This window comes from Macaca fascicularis, chromosome X, assembly GCF_037993035.2.
Source record: "Macaca fascicularis isolate 582-1 chromosome X, T2T-MFA8v1.1".
Classification (NCBI taxonomy): domain Eukaryota; kingdom Metazoa; phylum Chordata; class Mammalia; order Primates; family Cercopithecidae; genus Macaca; species Macaca fascicularis.
In genome coordinates, this window is record NC_088395.1 from 103,957,125 (window position 1) to 103,976,554 (window position 19,430).

General features: G+C 38.4%; 2 protein-coding genes across 6 annotated transcripts in view; both read left to right on the forward strand.

The window, feature by feature from the left end:
- The window catches only part of DIAPH2 (diaphanous related formin 2), a 919,127-nt gene that overhangs the window by 548,691 nt on the left and 351,006 nt on the right, over positions 1–19,430 (forward strand). The gene's annotated exons all lie outside the window — the stretch shown is intronic.
- Positions 8,801–9,321, forward strand: LOC107128499 (large ribosomal subunit protein eL21-like; the record flags this gene model as incomplete). The annotated part of the gene is made up of 1 exon (XM_045383513.2): positions 8,801–9,321. A coding segment is annotated over one exon (492 nt), but the record flags the coding sequence as incomplete, so codon positions are not given.

Here is a 19,430-nt window from a genome sequence, read left to right on the forward strand (position 1 = left end):
CAAAGTAAGACTTCGTTTAAAAAAAAAAAAACTCACAAAAAGCGTGTGGGTCAACATGATACGTGAATATTATAAGGATATTTCCCTATTCATTTATTATTTAGTACTTCATATAGTTTATTCTTAACTGATTAGTGATTAAACCATTGGATAATAACATGTTTGTTCATTTCACCCAATATATATTTACTCCTACTTAGTATAACACAATATACTAGGCTCATTGAGAAGTACAAAATGTACCCCTTAGCTTCAAGGATGTGATAGAAATATAATTTTTTTGATAAAATGATTGTGAAAGATTTAATCAGGGTGACACTAAGAGAAAGCTTTTAAAGACTTATCCCAAACAGGTCTTAGTTTATTCCAAGTCTTACAAAGTCAAAGTTGCAAAGTGAATAGTGAAGCAAATCAAGAAGATTTTTTTAGATCATATAAGAAAAGGTAATAATCAAAAAGTAAAACCCAGTTGCTGAATTTAGGTTAGTTAATATAAGGCATGATTATGTAAAACTGACTGTAAAATTGAGATCCAGTTTTTAAAAATCCAAGTTATTTGTGGGCAAATGTTTAGATCCTTAAACAATTTAAAAAAATTTTTTTGGCAAATATTTTTGAGACAGGATCTTGCTCTGTCACCCAGGTTGGAGTGCATTGGCGCTATATGAGCTCACTGCAAACTCCACCTCCCAGGTTCAAGTGATCATCTCACCTCAGCCTCCCAAGTAGCTGGGACCACACGCATGTGCCACTATGCTATGCTAATTTTTTAATTTTTCATAGAGCCGAGCTCTCACTATACTGGCCAGGCTGGTTTCAAATTTGTGGGCTCAAGCGATCCCCCCACGTCAGCCTCCCAAAGTGTTGGGATTACAGGCATGAGCCACTGTTTCTGGCCCTTAAACTATATATATTATTAAATCCTGCCCCTGGTTTTATATTAGAAGATTCAGCAGGTGCACGCAGCAAATCATAGGGGGAAAATGGTAGTTTTCCTAATACTTAAACTTTAGCTGCAAATATAGGAGGCCCTGGATCCTAAAATGATTGAGGTCATATGCTTGATTCTGTGTGTATGGTAGAAAATTTGAAAATACTATTTTTGTGGGGAGAGAATTCATGTAGAAAATGAAGTCTGTTGATGTATGATAAGTAAGACAAGTGAAAAAAGTGTTTTGCAACTTCGCTTGTTGCTCTGATACTACTCATTAGTGTATGCTCACTGTTTTCTTTCTCAGATCATACCCTTTATTAGGCAGCAATATTGTGCTAATGGAGAAAAGAAAATGAGCAGTTTACAATTCTGTAAATAAGACATAGTTTTTCTATTTCTGAAAAATAATAGAGAGAACTTTTTTCCCCTAAATGAATAAAATCTCAAATAAAATTAGAATCCCTGTACCTCACTACTCATTAAAGGGTGACACTAGTAACAATTTGTAAAGAGGAAACTGTAGAAATGCAATAAAAGAAGATTATCTTAGCAAAATTGAGATTTCTCTCTCTATGTCATGCTAAAAATGTAGCTGAGAGCTGGTCTTTGCAAGATCAATGTGGGATCTATGCATGAAATGTGATTTGCATATTTAAAGAAACAGTTTAAATCATAGCTTATAACCCATGCCACAGAGAGAAAGAAGCAATGTAATGCTGTTATACCCTTGTCCATCTATGTATAGCTGAGTCCATGTGTGTGCCAAAAGGTCACAGGTGCACTTTTAATTCCCCAGAGACAATAAGGCTGGTATGTGGGGTTTATAAAAACTCTTCCTTTTCATATTTACCATGGAAATTGTGACTATTTTTTATATTTGGAATAGCACTGCCATTTCCTACTAATTTGTATTAGTTAAATGTGTTCAATTCTAAAAACCTCTTAATTCATGTTCAGGATGTTAGTCATATTCGTTAGTTTCTAATTGCATTCTGTAACCTATGGTAGCTTTGGAGACTTCAAATGTAATCGAAGGTTTTAATTTTAATCATTGAATCAAGTAGTGATATGGTGACATCAATGTCTTAAGAATTTTTTTTTTTTTTTTTTTTTTGAGACGGAGTCTGGATCTGTCGCCCAGGCTGGGGTGCAGTGGCCGGATCTCAGCTCACTGCAAGCTCCACCTCCCGGGTTTACGCCATTCTCCTGCCTCAGCCTCCTGAGTAGCTGGGACTACAGGCGCCCGCCACCTCGCCCGGTTAGTTTTTTGTATTTTTTAGTAGAGATGGGGTTTCACCGTGTTAGCCAGGATGGTCTCGATCTCCTGACCTCGTGATCCACCCGTCTCGGCCTCCCAAAGTGCTGGGATTACAGGCTTGAGCCACCGCGCCCGGCCAAGAATTTTTTTTTTTTCTGGAAGCATTATGTGATATGGATTGAATGCATCTAGAACAGTTGCAGTGTTCCAACCTTTAGGTGAGATGCACTTCCTAAAAGTGGCAGCTGCAATGCACAAAGGTAGAAAACAAAGGCATTTTGAAAATGATTGATGAGACTTCGTGACTGGCTGGTTATGGTTAATACAAAAGATAAAGAGTAAAAGCTAACTCTGTGGTTTTAAGCAGTGACAGCTGGAAGAGTAGTGATGCCACTGGGGAAAACAGGATAATCAGAAATAGATTTGGTTTCTGAGAGAAGGTGGTCTGCTCAGGTTTGGATATGATGCTTATGCAGACATGGGACACTCAATTACATGTTTACTTTTATGTGAGACTAGAAGACCATTCCTCAAATAAAAGGTTGGGGTTTGGGTAGAGAGATTTGGGGATCTTCAGTTATATATAATAACAAAAGCCTTGATGTAAGAGCAATGCATTAAGATAGCGTTTATAGAGAAAAGAACAGGGGATCTTGGGGAATGCTTCCATTTGAATGGTGGGAAGGAGAATAGAACACAGCAAATGAAGCAAAGGAAGAGCTGCCATCTTGCTCTATAGAAGTATTTAGCATGAAAGAGATCTCTATTTGGAGTTGAAGCAGTATTATGGTATTGGCCTCAAACAGTTTTTCCATGTGTCAAGTAGTAATTTCTTTTCAAATATTGATAAGAAATCTTCACAGATATTACAATAAATGTACTCAGAATTCTTATATACTATAGGTCTGAAATCAACCATAATTATTTTTATGAGTTGACAGAATTATAATAAATGCAAATATCCTTTGCTGTAGATTAGAGACATTTTTGGAAAGTTTCCTATGTTAAATATATTCCATGTACTGGGGTTTTCTTTCTAAGTATTCCCTTTATGTGTAGAAACTTAAAAGGAAGGAGCCAGAGATCTCTTTTGGCTCCATCCTCCTGCCAAGCACAATTTTCTTATTGCAGCATTTATAATACCATCAAGTAAAGATTTTTATATTACAAACACTTTACAAAGAGTCTCAGACCCATTTGTATCTTTTTTTTTTTTTTTTTTTAAATGGAGTTTGGCTCTTGTTGCCTAGGCTGGAGTGCAATCGTGCAATCTTGGCTCATTGCAACCTCTGCCTCCCAGGTTCTAGAGATTCTCAGCCTCCCAAGTAGCTGGGATTACAGGCGCGTGCCAGCACTCCTGGCTAATTTTTTGTATTTAGCAGAGAAGGGGTTTCACCATGTTGGTCAGGCTGGTCTAGAACTCCTGACCTCAGGCGATCCACCCACGTTGGCCTCCCAACGTGCTGGGATTACAGGTGTGAGCCACCAAGCCTGGCCAATTTGTATCTTTATAACCACCCCACCAGATCAGAGAGGCAAGTGATATTATTCCTGTTCTGCAGGTATGAAAACTGAGACTCAAAGTGGTTTAGGTGTCTTGCCCAAAGGCATATGTAAAGGAAGTGGGAATTGGGTCTTCTGACTCCAAGACCAACTTTCTTTTTGCTGTTACTGTGCTGTCTCACATTTGTTATACATTCCCTGAAGACTCCTGTGAGGGAAACTTTAGAATTTCATCAAAGCAAATCCTAAAGGTACATGATAAATTTGCCGTCTGTTTTATTGGGTAAAAATCTGTCTAGTCAATAGTCTATACGTTAGGTCAGAGGTCTAAAGTAATTGTTTACTGGACTTTTTTGGATACATTCTGAGGCATATTAATTTTTTCAGGCTTTTTTTTTTTTTTTTTTTTTTTTTTTAGATGGAGTCTCGCTGTGTCGCCCAGGCTGGAGTGCAGTGGCCGGATCTCGGCTCACTGCAAGCTCCGCCTCCCGGGTTTACACCATTCTCCTGCCTCAGCCTCCCAAGTAGCTGGGACTACAGGCACCTGCCACCACGCCCAGCTAGTTTTTTGTATTTTTTTTTTTTTTTAGTAGAGACGGGGTTTCACCGTGTTAGCCAGGATGGTCTCGATCTCCTGACCTCATGATCCACCCGTCTCGGCCTCCCAAAGTGCTAGGATTACAGGCTTGAGCCACCGCGCCTGGCCTTTTTTTTTTTTTTTTTTTTTTTGAGTAAATTATTCTTGAAAGGGTTCTTATTGGTACCCTCCAGAGGTTCAGAAGAGTTAATTGGCTTACAAAACATATGTGGATCGAACTCAGGGAATAGTTCAGTTATCTCTCAACATCTGGATGTACTGTTTTATTATTTTACCATTATGTATTCGTATCTGAAAACTGCAGCCATTTAAAAATAAATATGGTAAGTAAACAGTGTATATATAATTAAGAATAATTCACTGTAGCTCTTCAAGCTTACAGCACTGTTAAAAATAACCTGGTGTATCTGTGTAACTTATGAGTTCAGTGAAATTTAAATAACTGAAAAACAATTTTTACAGTAACACGCCATTCACATTTTGAAAGTATTACCAATTATTTTAATATTATCTACTTTGAAAATATGGGAAACAAAATTGTTCACGATGTTTGTGCGTACATGATTCAAAGAACCAAAACAAAAATTTTATCAATCTGCATTCTCTCAGAGAGATAAAATATTGCTCTGCAAAAATCTGATTTTCACCATATGCTAATCATACCCTCTTCCACAGACCTCTTCTCTTACTTCATAACCTTCCGTCAGAACAAACAACACAAAAACATCCTCCAAGAAAAAAAGAAATTACAAAATACAAAAGCAATTCACAAAGCCAGAAATAAATGTTTATTTAGTTAAAAAAAATATATGAATGTTGATGACTTCACCATTGAAAATGATGCCTCAATATACAACTTGGCTTCAAAGATCCTTAGCCTTGATTTGGTCATCATGAGTTATTCTCTCCATTTCAGCTTCCCCCATAGCATGTAAACATCAGACTTTGTCATCACACATGACAATGTAGCCAGCACCAAGATCTCAAGCTCTGAATGTGCCCTTGTACCCACAACCATCCTCACACAGCCCTTGCCTCTGGCACCTGTTTTTCTGTTTCCCTCATTATGACCTTACCCTTACCCTTCCTCATCTTATTTATTTATAAGACAGAGTCTCACTCTGTCACCCAGGCTGGAGTGCAGTGGCGTGATCTCAGCTCACTGCATCCTCCACCTCCCAGGTTCAAGCGATTCTCCTGTCTCAGCCTCCAAAGTAACAGATTACAGGCATGTGCCATCACACCCGGCTAATTTTTGTATTTTTAGTAGTGATGGGGTTTCACCATGTTGGTCAGGCTGGTCTCGAACTCCTAACCTCAGGTGATCTGCCCGCCTCGGCCTCCCAAAGTGCTGGGATTACAGGTGTGAACCATCACGCCCAGCCCCTCTTTCTTTTCTCCCAAACTATTTGCTCCCCTCAAGCTTCATTTGCCACATAACCTACACACTGTCTAGCACTGTAGAATCCCCATACTTGCCTCAAGCCCCCCTCCTTTAGCCTTCTGCCATCCACACCCTGATATTCCTGTTGCTCTGTTCCAATCCCAACTGCATACATGACAGAAGTCACACGGTCTACCTGATGGAATCCGTTGTTCCGTAATTTCTAACCTTAGCCTCCTAATGGCGTTGGGGTAGCTTTTCATTTAATTCTAATTCTCTCTTTTTCCCCACAACAGCAATTCCAAACTAGGTTTGTTCTCCTCAAATCCCTGAGTCCAGCTACCATGTTCTCAGATAAACATCTCTTCTTATTCTTGACTGAAGATGGAAAAATATTATTTTCATTTACTGCCACATATCTCAAAGAAGACATTACATCTCCTCCTGTTTACAAATTATTTTCTTCCTACTAACTCTTCAGTGTGTTATCATCTGACTGATACTCCCATCAATTTATACATCTTTGTATTTGCTTGTCTTAACCTCCCTACAGTAAGGCTTCCATGGGGCAAAGACAGTGGTTTGTTCCCCTCTCACTTCCTTGTTTGCTATTGCATTGCTATGCCATTAACAGAACTATGTGTTAAATTTCAGGGCCTAAAAGAACTTCAGGTACCAGGTTCACCTTGTACTTCCCATACTTGGAAATACTGCTGAACTAAATCTTGCCTTATTCTCAGCAGGCAGTAGAGCATGTTAGTTAAAAACACACATGAGACTCCATAACTTCAAATATTGTCTCTGCCACTTACTAGTTACATGACTTTGAGGAAATTATTTAATCTCTCTTTGTCTCAGGTTTTTCATATGTAAAACTGGCATAATAACAAGATATATTCTATAGGATGAAATGAGTGTGTGCATGTGTGTGTGTTTGTGTGTCTGTCTGTACAACACTGGGATTTGTAACTTGGCAACTTCCTGGAATGTACTGTAGTATCATTTTAAAACCCATGGTAATGACAAAGAGATAAGTTATTTAGGATGCATTTTGATCAATTCTAAAAGGAAGCTATGAGATGGGATAATGGAGAATTTGATTTGGACTCCTCTGTGTTATTTTCAGAAGTGATAATTTGGCCATGGAGACTGAATTTCATGTTGCAGTATAGTGGCTGGTTTTTCCTTTATACTGACTGGGATACAGGACCTGGCTTTGAGTTTCTGCATGTGTCTGTTGCTTTTATATTTTATTTATTTAATTTGAGGATTTACAAAATAAATTTTGCCAGCCTGCTTTGATCATAGCTGTCTGTGGCATTGTACTAACTCTATAAAAAAAAAATGCCTTTTTTCCATCCTGTTAAATTAACATTATATTGATACATTCAGCAGGATAAACTTATATAATCAACTCCACATTATGGAATTCACAATATACATTTTATCCTCAGAAGGATGTAAAGAATTGTTGCAAGGAGACTCAGTTGCATTATGGTTATAGAGGCATCAAGAAATCCAGAGGTGCAGTGGCTCACACCTGTAATCCCAGCACTTTGGGAAGCTGAGGTGGGTGAATCACTTGAGATCGGGAGTTCGAGACCAGCCAGACCAACATGGAGAAACCCTGTCTCTACTAAAAATACCAAAAAAAAAAAAAAAAAATTAGCCAGACGTGGGCTGAGGCAGGAGAATCACTTGAACCTGGGAGGTGGAGGTTGCAGTGAGCCGATATCGCACCATTGCATACTCCAGCCTGGGCAACAAGAGTGAAACTCCATCTCAAAAAAAAAAAAAAGAAAAGAAAGAAATCCAGAGGCCTGGCGGTGTATACCTAGGCAATCCATTTTTGATTTCTCTCAGTTTCCATATCCTCATGAGAGATCTGGACTAAATTGGTGATATCCCTCCCCAAGGGGGCATTTTTATTAATCTAGAACATGGATCCACAAACTTTTTCTGCAGAGAGCCAGATATTAAATATTTTAGGGCTTGCAGACTACACACAGTCCCTGTCACAAGGACTCAGGACTGCCTTTGTAGTCCAAAAGCAGCCATAGGCAATATGTAAATGAAGGAACCTGGCTGTTTTTCAATAAAACTTTATTTACGGACACTGAAATTTAAATTTCATATACTTTTCACGTGTCTCAAAATGCTATCCTTCTTTTGATTTTTTTTTTCAGCCATTTAAAAATGTAAAAAGCATTCCTAGTTCACAGGCCATAGGAAAACAGGCAGCCAGCCAAATATGGCCTACAGGCAGTAGTTCACCAATCCCTTATCTAGTCTAGCCAAGCAATGTATACATATGTCTACTTGAGGAACTTCCATATTGAAGACATTATCTCATAGTACTTGTATTAGTGAATGTTTTCAGTTTCCTTTCCCTTGTTTCATAAATGATCACTAGGGATCATTCATAAATGAAATATTCATTTCAAAATGAATATTTCAGGGCCTTTAGCCAGATTGTATGTGTATTTGTGCTTGTATATGTTTTTGCCAGAACACTTGAAAGTCTCTGGGCCTTTTATTAATCTTTGCTTTGCCAAATATTTTCCCACCTGTGTAGATGAATTAAAAATTTCAGCAGCCTTTCTTTGAACATGACTTTTGAGACCAGTTGCTATTTAAATTACACAAAAGTGTATTTAGCCCCTTGTGTTTTATTCCCTTTTTGCCGGGGTGGAAGGACTTTTCAGGAACATATATGAATAGATGGAGAATTCTGAAAAACATAGCCCAGATATTTATTTGGGTCTCAGAGAAGACGACGTTTTGAAAACAACCTTTGTGGCTGGGCACAGTGGCTCACACCTGTAATCCCAACACTTTGGGAGGCCAAGGTGGGTAGATCATGAGGTCAGGAGATGGAGACCATCTTGGCCAACATGGTGAAACCCCTTCTCTACTCAAAATACAAAAATTAGCCGGGCGTGGTGGCACGTGCCTGTAATCCCAGCTACTCAGGAGGCTGAGGCAGGAGAATCACTTGAACCTGGGAGGCAGAGGTTGTGGTGAGCCGAGATCACGCCAGTGCACTCCAGCCTGGGAGATAGGGCGAGACTATGTCTAAGAAAAAAAAAAAGCCTTTCGGCGAGAACCGCCATCTTCCAGTAATTCGCCAAAACGACGAACACAAAGGGAAAGAGGAGAGGCACCCGATATATGTTCTCTAGGCCTTTTAGAAAACATGGAGTTGTTCCTTTGGCCACGTATATGCGAATCTATAAGAAAGGTGATATCGTAGACATCAAGGGAATGGGTACTGTTCAAAAAGGAATGCCCCACAAGTGTTACCATGGCAAAACTGGAAGAGTCTACAATGTTACCCAGCATGCTGTTGGCATTGTTGTAAACAAACAAGTTAAGGTCAAGATTCTTGCCAAGACAATTAATGTGCGTATTAAGCACATTAAGCACTCTAAGAGCCGAGATAGCTTCCTGAAACGCGTGAAGGAAAATGATCAGAAAAAGAAAGAAGCCAAAGAGAAAGGTACCTGGGTTCAACTTAAGCGCCAGCCTGCTCCACCCAGAGAGGCACACTTTGTGAGAACCAATGGGAAGGAGCCTGAGCTGCTGGAACCTATTCCCTATGAATTCATGGCATAATAGGTGTTAAAAGAATAAATAAATAAAAGACCTCTGGGCTGAAAAAAGAAAAAAAAGAAAGAAATGTTATCAATTTATCCGGCTTGAAGTCTTTCAGCGCTTTCTCACTACACTTAAGGTGAAACCTAAACTCCTTACGGTGTCCTAGAAGACCCTACCTACCTCTCAAATTTCGTCTCAAATTCTTTTTTTTTTTTTTTTTTTTTGAGACGGAGTTTTGCTCTGTAGCCCGGGCTGGAGTGCAGTGGCCGGATCTCAGCTCACTGCAAGCTCCGCCTCCCGGGTTTACGCCATTCTCCTGCCTCAGCCTCCGGAGTAGCTGGGACTACAGGCACCCGCCACCTCGCCTGGCTAGTTTTTTGTATTTTTAGTAGAGACGGGGTTTCACCGTGTTAGCCAGGATGGTCTCGATCTCCTGACCTCGTGATCCACCCGTCTCGGCCTCCCAAAGTGCTGGGATTACAGGCTTGAGCCACCGCGCCCGGCCTTTCGTCTCAAAGTTTTTTTAAAAAATCCATTATTTTGTTAGTAGACAAAACTACATAAAGTATAATAAATTTATGAGGTGATAATGCCCAGATAACTAATCAAGACTTGCTTTATTTAGGGACTGCTTTCAGTAGTGAGGAACTTAAAAACCTACTACAATTGTATTATCTAATTGCTTTAGTTTGTATTACCAATTTCTTATTTCAGGGCATATAGTAATCCTATTAATATCCACAGTTAATAAATAAGGAAAATAAATACAACCATAGGCTTACTATATCCTTTGAAGTGTCTTTTGTCTGACCTATAACCCTATTACGCAGGAGAAATATTGCTAATCCAGGCAGCACTAATGTGGAATGGACTCTAATGGCTTCAGCAGTATGACCTCAGCACTGATCTCAACAATCTGCATTCAGTTTGGGTGAAAATTCGTGGCTTTGTATATGTTACATACCTGTGGACTTCATGCATTAAACTTGTTCCTCAAAACTCTGTCAAGTGCAAGAATCTACATATAGTCCTATTAATTTCCCTGAAGAGTTCAGGAATAAAGTTCATGAAAAATTTACCCATGATCACAAAAATTGCACTCAACAAGGCTAACATTCTTTTAATACAGCATTATAGCTTTATGGAAACACTATTTATGTGTACTTAATTCTTGCCAAATAGAAATGTGGAAGACAGTATCTATTCAAATATTTTATGAATCTGTATGATCTTTTCACAACTTATTGAAGATATCATTTATCAGAAGTAAGGGTATATTAGTAAAGTTATCATTAAGTGATTGCTCAGATAAAAGCATTTGTGAATGCTTATATTCAAGAAGCAGGCAGTCGTTTTGGTTGGTGTGAAGCAGTGTTCATTTATCGCATCTAGTTTGTCAAAACATTGTTTGACAGTATTGAATATAAGTTGTTTTCTACCTGTTTGTTCTTTGTGACCTTTCTTCAGTACTGTTTACTCAATTATTGTAGTTCACAACTAAATACACCTATAAACATATACTGAAAATTCCAAATTTTACAGACTAGTAATTTCAGATTTCTTAAACTAGGATTTTGTTCTTTCTAGTTTTAGTCAACAAGTCTACATTTTCCATAGTCCTTGCTTTTCCATGATTTTACTAATTTATTTTAAGCCTTTCTATTGTTATATTAAGTAGCCTTCTTTGACAACCTACACTTTTATCATTAGTGTTCTAGTTCCAAGGTTAAAGAAGAATGCATTACATAGGTTTGACAAGTGAAGACATTAGTATGGGATTGTCATAAAGGATTTATTAGCATTTGAAGCTCCTGACAAGCTTTTTTTTTATTGAGAAGAATGCCATTCCAGCCATTTAAATAAAATCTCCAGGAGGAGACAATTCAGGATAGACCAATATCAAGTCGATAAGACTTGACCTATTAAAATTATTCCAGTTTGAGTTGTAGGTAGGTGGGGCATCTTTTATTACAAAATGACCAAATGATTTTTTAAAAAGATTTTTCTTGACGAGAACAAACTATTCCAACAAGACTTTATCCTGCATCGCTTTATTACTTCCTAGTCCTGGCCTTGAGCTAAGACTGTCAAGAAGGGTAGGAGATTTCAGTTTGTTTTTCAGCCTGTGATTTAAAAATTCATGCATAGTATTTGCTGCAGGCAGAATAACACTTGCAGAAGAGACAGCAGGAGAAGGGACTGGGATTCTTCAAGGGGCAGCTTGACTGTCCACTACTGTTAGTTTGGTGCTCAGGCTTCAGAATTTTCTTATTGCAAATTATTACTTAGACAGTTTCAAACTTTCCCTTCCTCCTTGTTTTCTTTTTGTTAGAAGTCTGTCTTTATTTTTTTAAACATGCAGTCAGACTGAAGTTTTCAGGCTGAGAACTTGTACAAATGTATGAACTCAGACATTGAAATGTACTTAGCGAAGTTTTAAGAGTTAAATCATAGAATGCAGCTTTCATGTTTTCTTATTGGATTTCCTCTGCTATCAGCATCAGTTCAGACGACACTATGAATCCAGTTGAGAAAAACTGCACTTTATTCCCAAGGGCGCATGTTAGAGGAGTAAATGATGGTACTTATGAACACCTATTTGGAATGCATATTTTTACGTTTTATGGAATAAGAATTCTAGTTGTTTTCTGTGAAGGTGACTTTTTAACAGGTTTTTTTTCCCCCCTAAGAATGAGTAATTTTCTCACATTTTTTTCATTATAGGGATTTTTCATTTGGGTGCCATTTACCATTTATTTTCTTTAAAGGCCAAAGAAGCTCACAGTGATGAGCTTTTGCTATTGTTACTGTATAAACACATTTGCTTCATTTCCAGGTACAGCATTCATATAAAATGAAAGTAACTTATAAATGCACTTGAGAAAGAATACAACAGTGTCTATTGTTCAGGATGCTTGTAATGTTCTTCTGTTTTTTACATATGCTTTCTGGATGAGTCACTTTAATGGTATGCCGCTCTGCTGATAGTAATTCTTCAACTAAATATATTCAGTTAAGGAAAATTACAGGGTACTTGTATAATCATGTTTGGGCCTATTCACATATAGACTTGCAGGAGTAAATTCTTACTTGGTCTTTCTTGGAGCAAAGATGTAAGAAGTGCTGTGTTACTTCGTCAGTGGTTACAATTAATAGAAACATTTAATTCAGAAAAAAATCCACAATTTCCTGGAAATGCTTTTATATTTACATAGAATTACACATTCTGAGTATGGTCTAGAGAATGTCACTGGAATACTGTGATTTTTTTTTTCTTGCATGCGTATCTGTTCTCTCATATGCTGCGTAATTGAAGAGTCTTTCCATTCAAACTGTTACTTAAAATATTTATCTTATACTTTACTTTTCTTAAAATTATGTATTAGAGAAAGTCTGTCATTTAAAATGTTTTGAATGAGGATCAGGCCACTATCATATATTTGCTTGAAGCCAGGGAAAAAGTATATGTATATTTTTCAAGTAGATAAATAAGATTTGTGAGGAAAGTTTCTCCTACATATAACTCAAGAGAGTACACTGAGCTTAAAAGGTTATTTATGGAGTACAAGGAAGAAAGCTGTAATAAAGAACCAGATAGCTATAATTTAATTTTTTAGTGTTATAATTCAGATTCAGTAATTCAGTAGCAGATGTAAAAAATGAAATGAGAGAAAAAAATTAAAGTGCTACCAGACTGACTAATCAGTCATTGAAAATGCCTCTAGTGGGAATTTACTCAGATAGAAAATGTTTGCACTGTCATTAAAGACTCCCTAATTTATATTAGTGAACTAATATAATGACAGGCACAAAAATATACCCTGAGGCTGAGGCTGTGCAAAGACAAGCATTTCTAACCCACTCTGGTACTTAAATATTCTTGGCACTCCAGGTACCCTCATCACCCTGCAACCTCTAGTAAAAATATTTATTTCTCTCTCTCTCTCTCTCTCTCTCTCTCACACACACACACACACACACACACACACACACACACACACACATGCACATGTACCCCCTACCTGAGAAATATTAGAAGTATTGTAGGCTAAGACCTAGTTAAATATTTAAATAATCATAACGTTAATTGATTCCCAACTCTTAAGATTGAGGCAAATGTGTTCAAGGCAATTAATGAGGCAGGTAAACACATATTAATTCTTTTCTAATACGTTTGGGTTTTTTTTTTTTTTTTTTGTCTGTTACCTTTTAGACAAGTCTAGAAAGCCAAAGTAATGAACTTTTAAATGCCAAGGAAATACAGACTATTGCATGGGTTTTAATTTCCAGAAATATTATTTAAATTTGGAACTTGCTAATAAATCTGATAAATTGGCTGTTGATTAGTGTAATTGTCACTAGTTCCCGAACCTAAAATTCCATGTATCCTGTAAAATCTAAACACAGAAAACAGAATCTAAGTTTAGTTCTCTTTATTAGAAAAAAGACCAATATTACGTTAAATTAGGCCATAGTAGGGGTAGCAGGTTGGAAATGTCTGCATTTTTTTCCCTTAGATTACATCTAAATTGTTGAATTCATGGTAGCATGTATACAATGGGAATGTGTATGTTGGAAGGCAGGGCGTAGGAAAGAGGATAGTGAAATATAAAATGAATATTTATGTACTAGGTATAATAATAAGTGCTTTATATTTATCAAATCGTTTAACCTAAATGACTACTCTTTAAGGAAGATATCATCATCATCATTTTGCAAATCAGGAAATGAAGGCCTAGAGAAGCTAAGTCATTGACTTAAGATAACCTAGCTAGTAATACATATGGCTGAGATTAGAACCTAGGTCTCTCTGATTCCTAAAACCATTCCTATCCCATCTAATTCTGCCACAGTTGCATATATAAGTAACATGACCTTGTGCCAATGAATGATAAAAGGTACAGATTTTATTTCAAGATGCTGGCCTTCCAGGCTCCAGAAATACTGCTTTGCATTTACGATGTCCTGAGATGACATTACTTATACCCCTCCTTAAGAGTAGTGCATACCTTATGGAATTTTTGTATTAGATGAGTTAATACATAACACTACTTAGAATAATATCTAGCATATAGTAAGTACTCACTCAATGTTGGTTATTACTTAAGAACTTAAGTAATGACTGATTCTCCCCCCCCCGCCCCCCGAGATGGAGTCTTGCTCTGTCGCCAGGCTGGAGTGCAGTAGTGCGATCTCAGCTCACTGTAACCTCTGCCTCCCGGGTTCAAGCAATTCTCCTGCCTCAGCCTCCCGAGTAGCTGGGACTACAGGTGCCCGCCACCGTGCCCTGCTAATTTTTTTGTATTTTTAGTAGAGATGGGGTTTCACTATGTTGGCCAGGATGGTCTCAATCTCCTGACCTCGTGATCTGCCCACCTCAGCCTCCCAAAGTGATGGGATTACAGGCATGAGCCACCACGCCCAGCCAGTAATGACTAATTCTTATACCACAAAAGGACTAGTTGAAGGAACTGGGTATATATAGGCTGGGTAGATTAAGAATATTCAACTGATACATTTCTTGTAAAATAGGTAGTAGACTTGTTCAGTGCTGCTATGAGGCAAAATTAGGAGTAATAGATAGGAGTAAAGTAGGCTGATTTTCATTATGAGTAAATAAAAAAATTCTAATGATATCAACTGTCAACAATTGAATAAGGCACTTAGGATGTAGAGAATACTCTGTTTTGGATCTAATATATGCAACACCCTAGATTCACTGGACACTCCTTCTTTGCCATCTCCCACCTCCAAACCCAGGCTACTCATTTCTCAGCCATAGTGGGAAGTTAACACTGCTAGAAACAATTTCACCAGTGAAAGAACAGGAGATGCTAAGGAGTCAGCAGGTAAATGAATTGCTCACTGTCAACTCTAAGCAACTCTTTTTTTTTTTTCTTTTTGAGACAGAGTTTCACTCTGTCGCCCAGGCTGGAGTGCAGTGGCACGATCTCGGCTCACTGCAACCTCTGTCTCCCAAGTTCAAGTGATTTTCCTGCCTCAGCCTCCCGAGTATCTGGGATTACAGGCGGGCACCACCATGCCCAGCTAATTTTTTTGTATTTTGAGTAGAGACGGGGTTTCGCCATGTTGGCCATGCTGGTCTCAAACTCCTGACCTCAAATGATCCACCTGCCTCAGCCTCCCAAAGTGCTGAGATTACAGGAGTGAGCCAAGGCACCTGGCCTGTAAACAACTTTTCTAAGTTACATTTGTTTTATCTGGAGACCAGGACTGAGTAGATAATTTTTGGGTCCGGGTGCAAAATGAAATGTGGCACCCCACTGCAAAAATTATTAAGAATTTCAAAATGACAACAAAGTATTAAACAAAGTGCTGGGCCCTTTGCAGCATGGTTGCACAGGTTGTATATCCATGAAGTCACAGGTTGCATATCCACGAACCTGCACAGATTGCATATCCATGAAGTCAGCCCTGATGGAGACAACCTGAGACACTAAACAACCAGCTTTTTTCTTTTTTTTTTTTGATTAAGCTATGACAAGTTCTGGAACTTACCCTCTTGTATTTGCTGTCTTTCCCTCATGCCCGTTTCTCTGGGATTATATCCCGCTCACCCCAAAAAGGCCTTAACGAGTAAGCTCTAACTTAGGCTATGTTTTACAGGGACTTGGACTGTGATACTCTGTAACCTGAGTTTTTCAAATTTAAGACGCTGGTCCAAATCTCCTTTAATGTCACTTTTACCTCAAAGATAACATAATTCCCCCGATGGAAGGATAAACACTTTGCATAACGACATTGTTTAATGCAGCCATAAATTTCTGTATAAGCTAGAATTCTCAGATTATTACATCTCCAATATTTAATTCTCTTTTGTTCAGGTATAATATGAATAATTCATTAGAGGGGAAGAACGGAAGAGCCTAATAAAGAAAGATGCCCTTTACTTTTTTAAACTTTTTCCCCTTTCCTCACGTTCCCATTTGTCTAAGCATCTCCCAAACCACCTCTGTATATTGCTAGACAGATTTCAACTCCCTGCTCTCTTTCTCTACTTATATAATAATGGGTATGGTAACTTCAAATCATGATGATTATATCTAACCCCTCTCTCTGTACTTTCAGTTGTGGAAGTAGACATAAATTTAAATGTGAGCCAAAACTTCTTGAAATGTACATATTCATCTAATAAATATTTATTGAGTGATAAATACTGAGCACAGTGATAAGTACTGAGGGAAAAGCAAAAAATCAAATATAGATCTTACCATTAGACAGCTTGGAGTTTTATAAAGGAGACTGTTGTTTATGTATATGAGACAAAAAACAATTCTTATTCAAAGCAGAAGGTGATAGGTGGACGATCACTTGAACAAACAAAAAGTGCATATGAAATGGTAGAGAATTTGGAGTAGAGCTCTGGAGAGATTTATAGAGGACTAAAGATTATACATGTGAAATTGGGGAGGACAGATGTTCAGAAAAATACTGATTTATTCAGAATGCAACTTTAGGGTAAAAGCAATTTCCCTGAGTTAAAATATATTCTCACTTATTACTTGACATATGTAGACTGCTGTGTGCATAGCAGTTTGATTAGGCTAGTTTTGTATTGAATTATTAGAAGATGAAGTCATTATCATCATCATCATCCCCTTTTGACTAGTGCCATTACTATTGTGACCTAAACCTGGCCTTTGAGCACATTTTGTTTATTACAGAAAGTTAGCGTGAGTTTATTTCTAAGGTAAGGGAGGAAAAATAACTTCTCCTTTTCCCCATTTTAGGTTCATTGGCCACGGTCTTTATACCAAAAGGCAGATTAGCACAAGAAAAGAATGCAAATTTATTTAGGTTTTATATAACTTGGGAGGGAAGCATTCATAGGGAAATGAAGATCCAAAGAAACAGTTAAACCTGAGTGTTTTCTATAGTATATTTGATGAAGAATGGAGAGGTGTGGAAAAATATGATAGGGAGAAGAAAGAGTATGAGCTAAGTATAATAAACTGGGAGAAATTTAGCAAGAACTATTTGTTCAGATTTCTATGTCCCTTTGTCTTCAGAGATAAGGATGTTGGTTTCCTCAGGGTGCATATAGGCAAGTTAGCTCTCAGACCCGGCATGGTGGCTCACGCCTGTAATCCCAACACTTTGGGAGGCCGAGGCGGGTGGATCACGAGGTTACGAGATCGAGACCATCCTGGCCAACATGGTGAAACACTGTCTCTACTAAAAATACAAAAATTAGCTGGGCATGGTGGCACATGCCTGTAATCCTGGCTACTTGGGAGGCTGAGGCAGGAGAATCACTTGAACCAGGGAGTCGGAGGTTGCAGTGAGCCGAGATATAATGCCACTGCACTCCAGCCTGGCGACAGAGTGAGACTCTGTCTCCAAAAAAAAAAAGATCTGTCACATGAGTTTTTGTTTTTTTCTTTGAGAGATAAGGATCAATCTGTGTTGCCCAGGCTGGAGAAGAGTGGCACGATCATGACTCACTGCGGCCTCAACCTCCCAGGCTCAAGCGATCCTCTTAACTCAGCCTCTTAAGTAGCTGGGACTAGGCACATACCACCGCACCCACCTTATTTATTTATTTATTTATTTATTTATTTGAGGCAGGGTCTCACTCTGTCACCTAGGCAGGAATACAGTGATGCCATCATAACTCATTGCAGCTTCAGCTTTCTGCACTCAAGCAATCCTCCCACCTCATTTTCTTTTATTTTATTTTTCGTACAGACAAGGTCTAACTATGTGGTTTAGTCTGGTCTCGAACTCCTGGGCCCATGTGATCCTCCTGCCTCATCCTCCCGAAGAGCTGGGATTACAGGTGTGAGCCACCAGGTCCAGCCCAGCTAATTTTTATATTTTTTGTAGAGATGGGGTTTTGCCATATTGTCCAGACTGCCCTTGAGCTCCTGAGTTCAAGCAATCCATCCACCTTGGCCTCCACTAGTGCTGGGATTACAGATGTGAGCCCCCACACGGGGCCTACATGAAGGTCTTAAGACCTGCGCCCAGGAAAGATCAGATAGTCCTTCCTGCAGGTGTCATTTCTAAAAGTTCTTCCGCTTAAAATACTCAATATGCCAAGGTACCATATTTTTGGGTCATGTGCCCTGAACTTCACCATGTCCGTGTAACCTAACTAACATAAGTGACTGGTCAATGTTTTATCTTTTTTTTTTTTTTTTTTTTTGAGACGGAATTTCATTCTTGCTCCCCAGGCTAGAGTGCAGTGGCAGGATCTTGGCTCACTGCAACCTCTGCCTCCTGGGTTTGAGCGATTCTTCTGCCTCAGCCTCTCGAGTGGCTGGGATTACAGGCACCCGCCACCAGGCCTGGTTAATTTTTTTGTTTGTTTGTTTTTTGTTTTTGGTAGAGACAGGGTTTCACCATGTTGGCCAGGCTGGCCTCAAACTCATGACCTCAGGTAATCCGCCCGCCTCGGCCTCCCAAAGTGCTGGGATTAGAGGCGTGGGCCACCACACTTGGCCTGTCTTCACTTTTTCAATCAACCAAGTGGGAAAGGAGAAACCTTTTGAATAATTAGAATATAGCAGAGAAACCTAAGTGAAATAATTCAATTTTAAAATCAGAGAGAATTATTTCTTCCATAGCAAACTCATCCTTTAAATAAAGCAAGCAATGATTGGCGAACCATTAGCAAATTTTTGATAAAACTCTCTTCTGCAATAAAGAATAATTTCCAAGCTTGTCAGATCTAAACAAATGGAACTAAATTGGACAGAGCTATTTAAACTGACAGATTAATAGAAAAAAAGTAGTCTTTAGTGTTGGTGTTTGATTTTTAGTCTCTCGAACTTCCATGTATATTTAAGGTGTTTTCTCCTCATTCAGTTATAAAGATGTGCCTGTCAACATGATGAATTTGTATCTTAACAGTTTGGCTGAAATTTGCCAAAGGGTTGATTTTGGCAGTCTCTTGAATTTTTCATTGTAATGCTGATATGTCTCTACATAAGACTAACTTTGCTTAAAAATAAGAAAGAATCATAGTATTTTTCTATTTATGTTTCATGGTCCTTTAATGAAAATAACAGTATTTCAGAGGCCAGGATTTAAAAACCAATGTCACGGGCTATCTATCAAATTATAACACTTACCTCATCTTTGCAACCAGAATCTTGCCAAATGCTGTTGATATTGATAGAAGTGTTTTCAT